The 9,996-nt window shown below is 38.3% G+C and overlaps 1 protein-coding gene across 1 annotated transcript; it reads left to right on the top strand.

Moving 5' to 3' along the window:
• On the top strand, positions 1–1,243 carry LOC118751302 (dihydrofolate reductase-like; the record flags this gene model as incomplete). The annotated part of the gene is given in 2 exon segments (XM_036486085.1): positions 1–176; positions 670–1,243. Coding segments are annotated over 2 exon segments (558 nt in total). The 3' UTR covers positions 1,148–1,243.
• Between the last annotated feature and the right edge of the window lie 8,753 nt (positions 1,244–9,996).

A 9,996-nucleotide genomic window follows, 5' to 3' on the forward strand; every position in this document is an offset into this window, starting at 1 on the left:
AATATTACTTTGTGTGCAGTGTTTTTGGAAGCTACAGCATTAATAATTATTAACATTCCATTATAATTACTACATAGATACTTGCTATAATTCAAAATGTTGAAATTCAATTTGATCGCCGCTGTTTGTGAGAATTTCGGAATCGGCTTTAATGGCGACTTGCCATGGAGTTTAAAGTGTGTATGACTTTTAATTTCGTGTTTTGGTTTTTTGAAAGTAACTGCAACAGTTTTAATCTATATACATATGCATGTACATTAGGGTGCATCACAAAAGAGTTGTTGTTTTCCTACCGAAATTATAAAATTTATTGTATGTATGTATTTTCAGACTTCCGACAAATTATTTCGGAAAAATATGAAGATTTACGTGAGCTGAACCTATTCGGGAATACCTCCAAAATCGTATTATTTTGATACCGTTGACAAAATTTTTAAGCATTTCTTCTAGGATCTGAAGTGATTTTTTAGAAGAAATGTGTATAAAAACAAATTTTATTTATAAAAAAATTAGATTTTTGGAGGTATTTTCAAATAGGTCAGGCTCGCTTAAATCTTAATATTTTTCCGAAATATTTTGGCAGAAGTCTTAAAATACAATAAATTTAATATTACCGAGAGTCATGCCCCTAATGTACAAATTACATATATGTATTATTTTATTATCAAGGTCAGAATACGAATATTTTACACAAACAACAAAACGCCGAGGTGATAGCACAAAGCAGAATGTTGTTATTATGGGTCGAATTACATATTTGAGTATACCCAAACACCAACGTCCCCTTATAGAGCGACTTAACGTTGTTTTAAGCACATCTATGCGTCCGAACGAACTTCCCGGAAACGTGCTCCTGTTTCCAAATCTTGAGACTGCAATGTGGCGCTTGGAGCAAACGGATTTTTGCTATAAAATTGAAACAGTTTGGATTGTGGGCGGAAGTGGTGTATATAAGGAAGCTATGTTTTCCCCGCGTTGTCACCGCCTTTATATTACAAAAATTTACCAACAATTTAAATGTGACGTATATTTCCCTGAAATACCAACTGCATTCAAAGAGATTGGGCCAGATCCGGAAACACCAAGGGGAGTGCAAGAAGAAAATGGTGTCCAATACGAATACAAAATATGGCAAAAGCAATTGTAAGAAGCTTTTACAAAGTTTATAGATAAAATAAAGACAAAGTATTTCGACATTAATTCAAACTCCTCTAATAAATATCAAGCAGTAATGCTCATACGTAAGTAAAATACCTTTGAACTTAAAAAACCTCGGTGGTGGATTTAGCAGGGGGCAGTGGCGGAACCAGCGGGGGACTTGGGGGTGGGGGTTTTGGGTGTTAAACTACCACGGGAGTGGTTTGTACCACGATTTTTGTTTATTAGGGAAAAATTGAAAAAAGCAACAAAGTCTAAGCGGTAGCACTGTCGCATATTCCGCCCTATGTTGAATATCGCCATCTTCAGTAAAAGTGACGTACGGCCTTCATCAGCCGTGTTACTGATGCGCTGGCGATCGTCGACGATGACGATGACGATATTCAGCATAGGGCCGATTGGCAACACCTGCTAAAAGTGTGGGCTCGTCTTGCTGATCTTCAAATATGGCATGGCTAATCATCTGTCAAAGGACACTTCAAAAAATATCGCGGTTTCTTGCTAATTTCAATTACTCGGTGACCAATATTAACGTGGCTGGCAAAAATATGGAAAGGTAGCAAAACTTTAATCATAGCATTTAGCACATGAAAATAATATTCGATTTCAATCGAAAAGATATTAAAGATCTTGAAATTATTACACCACATAAAGGTCTTTCTGATACTGACGTCAGTGATGCCAGATTGTGGGTAATTTCCCTAATTGAGGGATATTTTGCATCAAAAATTATTAAAAGGGACACTTCATATAAATAAGGGATTTTCTTTTGACGCAGTTATTGTTGCATAATTGATCAAAATTCAAGAATATTCGACATTCTTACGTAATTAATCGTTCTGAAGATGTGATGTGGAGTGAAATGGTATATAATTGTTAAAAAGTATAAGGACAATTTCGAAAATTTTCTTACGTTAACCAATTCGAGCGCTGAGTAAGAAAGAATCTTTTCAGTTGTAACTGGTGTTTCATGTAAAAAGCGGAACAAATTATCTGATGAAATGTTAAATAGAACATGAATGTGCTTCAATTTTAAAGTCACCAAAAAATTCTTTTAGACCCTTAGTGAGAGCAAAAAAATGAAAGTGAAAAAATGAATGAGTGAAAAAAATGTAGAAAAAGGGGTTTTTTCTTAACAGCGGTCGTCGCTCGGCAGGCAATGGCAAACCTCCGAGTGTATTTCTGCCATGAAAAACAGTTTCTCATAAAAATACACTCGCCATTCGGAGTCGGCGTAAAACTGTAGGTCCCTCCCCATTGTGTGACAACATCAAGGGGACCGCCACAAATTGGAGGAAAAGCACATATGTGTAAGCGCCAAACTATTATTATTACTTTATATGAATTTTACTTCTTTACTACTGAAACATGTATACGTTTAAAATCGTTGGGAATTTTGTGGGATAAATTTTCAAGATGTGGGTAATTGAGGGATTTTTTCCCCATTTCCGTGGGATATTTAACAGAGAATGTCTGGCATCACCGACTGACGTATCAATTTTGCCGCTACTCGAGCAATTTCCTGCATTGGTAAATGATGCAGACGTAATAGAATTTCAGTTTAAAAAATTGAGGCTGAGTGAAGGTAACTTCAAAAACTGTACCAATATAGAACGTTTTTGGGAAGTAACTTTGATTAAAAATGGATGGGGTGAAGCGGCCTTTGGAGAATTGTGTGATTTAGTTTATATTTAGTTTATAAGCTTTTAGTCTGCCTCACAGTTGCGCAGCAGCTGAGTGCAAATCTTTTGATTTAGCATTAATTAAAAACGAAATTAAGAACCAAATTATAATTTAAAACTTTAAATAATATAAAATCAAATCGTTATAAAAACTGAATTGGCATATTTTCTTGATAAAGAGAAATAACTCCACTCAATTTCCCGATGTAATAAAAATTGGTCACCAACGCGTAAAGACCCGTAAATCTTCCGCAAAATCTTTCTCTCGAATAATCACTGTCCATGCTTCTGCGCCATATACCAGCACGGGCATGATGAGTGACTTATAGAGTGTGGTTTTCGTACGTCGAGTGAGGACTTTACTCCTGTATTGCCTACTCTGTCAAAAGTAGCACTTGTTGGCAAGAGTGACTCTGCGTTGGATTTCCATGCTGAAATTATTATCGGTGTTAATGCTGGTTCCCAAGTAAACGAAATTCTCTACTTTCTCGAAATTATAACTGCCAACAGTGACGTGGGTGCCAAGGCGCGGACTGTTTGTTTGCTGACAGGAGATACTTCTTACTTACCACCAGACCCATTCGCTTTGCTTCCTTATCCAACTTGGAAAAGGCAAAACAGACTTCGCGGTTTTTGTTACCGATGATGTCGATGTCACCGGCATAAGCCAGTAATTGCACGCTCTTGTAGAAAATTGTTCCTGAGCGGTTCAGTTCTGCAGCTCTTATTATTTTCTCCAACAGCAGATTAAAGAAGTCACATGAAAGGGAGTCACCCTGTCTGAAACCCCGTTTTGTGGCGAACGGCTCGGAGAGGTCTTTTCCAATTCTGACGGCGCTGGTGGTATTGCTCAACGTCATTTTACACAGTCGTAAGAGTTTTGAGGGGATGCCAAATTCAGACATAGCGGCGTATAGGCAACTCCTTTTAGTGCTTGCAAAAGAGGCTTTAAAGTTGACAAATAGGTGGTAGGTGTCGATCCTTTTCTCGCGGGTCTTTTCCAAGATTTGGCGTATTGTGAATACCTGGTCTATGGTGGATTTGCCAGGTCTAAAGCCACACTGATAAGGCCCAATCAGTTCATTGTTTTCTGTATACGCATCAATAACTTTTACAATACATTTTGGGACATGCCACATCGTCAAAAATTACACATTTGCATTTAGGAATGCGTGACTTTGTATAGTTGCTTTGCAACTGAGGTTTTGGAACTCAGCCTATTTTTGATGTAAAAATAAAAATTTAGTAGTAATAATTATCATTCGACTGGCTCCGCGAAAATTAGTGGTATTATCTGACCATATGCATGCCGGCACACCACAACGGGAAACCAACTGTTTTAGTACAAACAAAAGGCAATCAGTTGAAAGGGATGTCGCCAGCTCGATATGCACTGCGCGTACAGTAAGGCAAGTGTAGAGGACCCCCCAGCGTTTCTCCCGTCGCCGCCCACTTACTACTTCAATTGGGCCGAAATAGTCGATACCTGTGTTCGTGAAGGGACGAGTAAAGACGTCAAGTCTCTCGGCTGGTAAAACTCCCATTTCTGGTGGATGCGGTGTTGCGCGGTTTTTTAGGCACAGGTCGCAATTTATCGCTGTATCTCTTACTTACTTACTCGCAGGCCCTGTATCCAATACCTATGGCGCATCTCGTTCACTACGATTTCAACGTTGTGATGACTGTGTGTGATGGCAATATCGTAGGCCGCGTTACTGAAATACTCACCCCTTGATTGCGTCGATTCTGCCTCTCACTGTCAAAATACCATATTCATTCAAATAGGGAGAACATTTGTGGATATTACTATTCCGAGGATCGTTTTTTCCCACAAGCAGGCGTGAAATTTCGCCGCTGCTGCCCAGGCGTCCACTAGCATCAACAAAAACGTTTAAATCGATTTTTTTAGCGGAGTTAGCAAGGGTATAGCAGCGAGGGACACGTACGTTCGATATTGACCGTAAGTGGCGTAGCCAGATCTACAATTTTTCTTCTTGTTCTGCCATAATGGTCTCGTCCCATGAAACGCTTGACCGCCAGATCTCTTGCATTAACAAAAGGCCTAGTGAGTCAAAAATTGTCACTATTACGCGAAGGATCTCGCGTTTGATTGGAGATTTATTCTTACTTAAAATTTCTTTGGAAAACTTCTCGGAAAACATTAACACATCATCAGTCGGAGACCACCACATTCCGAGTGCTTTCCCTTGATTTGTGCCTGGATTTTCAATACATTTATTATGTTGATTAGATTTCCCACTCAAAGCATGTAACACATTTGCAGAGTTCGATTTCCAACTTCTCATTTCGAATCCACCCTCGGCGTATATCATATGTACGATCGAAGCAAGGCATATCATTTATTCTTCAGTTTGCGCACTATGAAGCCAATCATTTACAAAGGTATTCTTGATGATGATAGCATCTACCGCAGTAGGGTGTTGTCTCTGGAATCGCTCAGCTTTTTGTTTTTTTACGTAGTTGGCTGACGAAGACGAACAATACGCCCCAAATGTCATCACCTACATTATGTAGATGTCGGGATCTCTTGTTGTGTCCCCTTCACGCCATAAAAATATCTGTGCAGCTTGATCTTCTTCATTTACTAGTACCTGGTGATACATCTCACGAATATCGCCACATAAGGCAATTGGTTTCTCTCGGAAGCGGATTAGGATACCCACAAGGGACTCCGGGATGCGTTATTAACAGCTGCGTAAAAATTGGAATGTACCAAGCCCCTCTATTCTGAGAAGATATTTGCCTTCTGATTGCTTTCGATTTTGTTTCATTTTGGGTTATATTACCAGTGCATTGTAGACAAAGCTCTTTCTAAGGACCATCCAAACCCAACTCGTTTGCTAAACTACGCTTAATCAGTGTGCACGCCGACCCACCCTCCATCAGTGTAGGCATCGGCGTAGCCAGAATGAAATTTAGGGGGGGGCTCGACCCTATTAAGCTGGCATTCAGGCTACGCCCATGAGTGAAGGCTTACGTTTTCACCACCCCGCATTTGCCGAACAACGTCACAGGTATATAACGAAAGAGTGTGCGTTGTTTACCATCCTTTAGGTGACATAGAACTGATGAGGCGTCTCATTTGTGACGTCTAATTTTTTGGCTGTTTTCGAATGACTGTAAACACCGGTTTTGCGTTTGGTATGCAAAAGTGGGTTGTGACCCATTTGACAGCCGTCAACCCCGCATTTCTTCTTAGAATTACAATACATACATACAACACGGTGTCGGTAACGTCGATAACAATGTTTAACAGGGGAATAGTGTCAACCAGGCTTTGAGCAACCGGCCCTAAGGCAAATGCGCCCATGTGTGGGCAAGAAAGGTGATCGATAAAGCAGTCGTTGTACTTAACCAGAGCTTCTACCTCCGATTTGTGCTAATTAGACATTGAGCAACCGGCCCTAAGTCAGTTTTCCCACTAATTTAACCGATAATCATAGGTCAAGCTTCTTGCAGTTTAATTGATAATCTATTTAAACCGCTTTGTATTGCTTACATACATTTTTATTAAAAAATATAAATAAAAATATAAAATATGTAATATGCAAATCTAAAAGTAAGCTGTTTAATCTAAGATTATCCTAAAATTACCAATTAACGAAAGAGCAGTTTTATGTGGTTAACCAGGTTTTTCCATGCATGTATATGAAAACTTGATTTTATTAAGAATCAAATATTACCATCAGAATGTGAAATTGTATATTTCCTAAAGTTTTGGTTAAATATAAATCGTACATTTTTTCGGCCTTTTCCAGAGAAAATGCATCATACTGCAGAACAGGGTTGGAATTTCAAAATGTGCCAATGGACCGCTAAAATAGTGCCGAAAAGGAGACGAAAGTACCACAAAATTAAAAGGGTCTTTCCTGTACGCAATGCGGGATCCCGCGGGTACTCAAAATAGCCCAGAAATCATTCCCGTACTGAACAAAATGGGTATTATAGAGGGAAAATTGGAACGTTTTGGATCGTAAGTGTCTTCTTCTTCCTGCCCGAAACAGCCCGGACTTTTCCTCTGGGTAAAAATGGATAAAGTGTCAAAGTGCATATCAGCCGTTTTGTGTTAACATGTTGCCTGTATTTACTTGGTGCTTTTAAGGATTAGTGAATGTATTTTCAGGGCCGGTTGTTCAATGTCTGATTAGCACAAATCGGATGTAGAAGCTCCGGTTAAACACAACGACTGCTTTATCGATCACATGTTATATGAATAAGGTCGAACCCGTCGATAATGATGTCTAACCGGCAAGTAGTGATAATCAGACATTGAACAACCGGCCCTCAATCTTTATATACTTACAGCCGGTTATGCAATAGAATGACAATTGATCATCCTTCATTGTCGTGATTTTGTCATTGTCTTTGCACGTTGGTATTCTTAAAAAAAAATGACAAGCGAAAAGCTTTTGTCAACTTACCATGCATGGTGAAAAGTTCATTGTTGTAGTAACAGCTGGTCAACGCTATTATTTGTAAAAAATATGAGCGGTGAAACACCAGAAAAGTGAGTGAAATAGATAAATTCGTATATTTATAACATTTATAAACATTTTAGGGCCGGTTACTCAATGTCTGGTTGACACTACCTACAGGTTAAACATCGTTATCGACGTTACCAACACAATGTTATATGTATGGAGCCGAAGACGTCGATAACGATATTTAACCGCAGATTAGTGTTAACCAGACATTGAGTAACTGGCCCTTAGACGTGCAAAATATGAGCGGACGTCGCAGGAGCAGCTGTCATTTTATGTGCAGTTTTGTAGGGAGCATCCGGAGCTGCTCGTCTTCCACAAGCACGGCTGCGCAAATAACTAAAATTTGTTATGCCATTGAAATTAGTCCATTTTTATATTTTTTTATAAATTTATTAAATCGTCGCACTTTTTATATCAACATAAACATAACATCAACATAATATGTTTTTGCTTTGTCACCTGCCCAAAAGGTGATGACAGTAAAAATGACAATTGGCATGATTCGAGCTTTTGAATTTTTCTGCGAATACCAAAAAGCTGCAGATGTCATTTTTATATCAATTGTCATTGTGGTGAGTTTTGTCAGTGTGGCGGAATAGGGCTGTTAAAACCAAATTTGTGAAACAAAAATGCGATTTCCAAGAGTTTGCATTTAAGTGACAAAAACGAAAACAACGCGAATCAGCTGTTTCTCAAATTCTGGGCACGAAATGTAGTTTTTTGCGTTCTCGTACTTCTGGATTATGTTCCGTTTTTGAGAGAAATTTTTTCGCTTATTCTCTAATTACCTGATCCGGTCCGGACTGTAAAGCCTGATATACAGTTCAATGCGAGCGTGAGTGTGAGCTTTTTATTTTGACCAATATCTTCGTTATTACTCAACTTTTTGCTATAGTTGAGACATGAAAAGATAGAGAATTAAAATATCTTTCAGAATTATAGAATAAAAACTAATTTAAAATGCATAATATGCATTTTTTTCAAGCTCACACTCAACGGTGTGCGTACGCAAAGCATTCGCATGTGAACGACAAATTGTGACAGATGTGTGTGAGCGTCCTTAAGAATACAAATGGAATTCTTTGCCTTTGCGAACGTTCACGCTCACGCTCGCATTGAACTGTATATCAAGCTTTAGGGAGAGAACCTAAAATTGCTATCTTAACGGCCCACAATCAAAAGTTTTTGCCTACCGCCTGTCATTTTCATTGCCTAATAAAAATTTTATCAGAGGCAATATTTGTGCGTGGGCATTTTTTATCTTGATAAAAGCATTTGTAAGATGGCTATTTTTTCCGATTTCATAACATAAAAAGTTGTCGGTTCAAAAACGTCCTACCTCAAACGAAAATATATTAAAAATGTACTGAGATAAGGCGTTTTTGAATCGGCAGCCGAGATAGCTCGTTTTTGAACCGTATTCTGAGATAGGGCGTTTTTCGACCAAATTCTAAAATAGGGCGTTCTTCAACCAAATTCTGAAATAGGGCGTTTTTTTTAATTTTCTGAGAAAGGACGTTTTCGAACTGCCTGCAGAGATAAGTCGATCTTCCACCCAGCCACCGATGTAGTAAAGTTATTTCTCAGGTTTCTCAGGTTGGCGATTTTAATCGTTTTTTTTTTTAAGTGGTAGTCGCAGAGCAGCATTTAAAACATTTAAAAGTGATTCAAATGCAAATAATTATACCATCGGAAGACCTTTCTGGGGGTATTTGGGTACAAGGAATCTGAATTTTCCGTTTATTTTTTTAGCAAAAAGCTTTTATTTCTATCAAAAACGTCGCGGCTGCTGGATGTACTTTGTTGTCTGCATTTTCGCTTCATGGCCCTTCCATGTTTTTACAGCGCACCCTAACGGCCGTTTTTGCTTAAAATAAATTGCAAACTCAGATTCTTCGGACCCCAAGTCCTCAAAATGGTCTCCGGTATGTATAAATATTTGCATTTTAATCAGTTTTAATTTAATTTTTTTAAATGCTCCACTGTGACCACCAGCTTCAAATTAAAAAGGGCTTAAAATCGCCATTTAGGGAAAACTGAGGCATTACTTTCTATATATAATCCAGCTTGGTTTCATCAGTTCCCCAGAAAAAAAGTTAAAATACTGTTCTCATAGACTTATACTACGTTTATGCGTAGGCCAATTCAAGGCATCATTTCACAAATTTGGGTTAAAATTGGCTGCGTAAACACAATTTCATGAATTCAATTATACACGAAAATTAACCATGAATTTCGCCATCATTTCACGAATTCGTGAAGTGCTAGTCCGGCAAACAGCTGTTTACTAGGGTTATGACGTTTCTAGACTCCAAAGCATTTACCAACGGCTTTTACATAAGGATTACAAGGTTGTGTACGGCTTAACTCACACCGACCATGGAGTTCTCTTTTAAAATTAAGACGCTGATGCTTTATATTTTTACATTTAAACAAAAACATAGTATGTCATAAGGAACAATTGCAGAATACGGCTCGTTTAGCTAGACAAAACGAAAAAGTGGGCGTGGTCCACCATTTTTTTCTAATTTTAATGGTATACCAATTTTTTGGCGCAAACTTATATTTTCGGGGCTATGGAGAGAAAAAAGGGGAATTTTCGAAAATTTAAAATGGTTGTATTTCGAAAAATCCTGACCGAATTTAAAAAA

This window comes from Rhagoletis pomonella, unplaced genomic scaffold, assembly GCF_013731165.1.
Source record: "Rhagoletis pomonella isolate Grant_MI unplaced genomic scaffold, Rhpom_1.0 Rhpom_scaffold_00001, whole genome shotgun sequence".
In the NCBI taxonomy this organism is placed as follows: Eukaryota; Metazoa; Arthropoda; class Insecta; order Diptera; family Tephritidae; genus Rhagoletis; species Rhagoletis pomonella.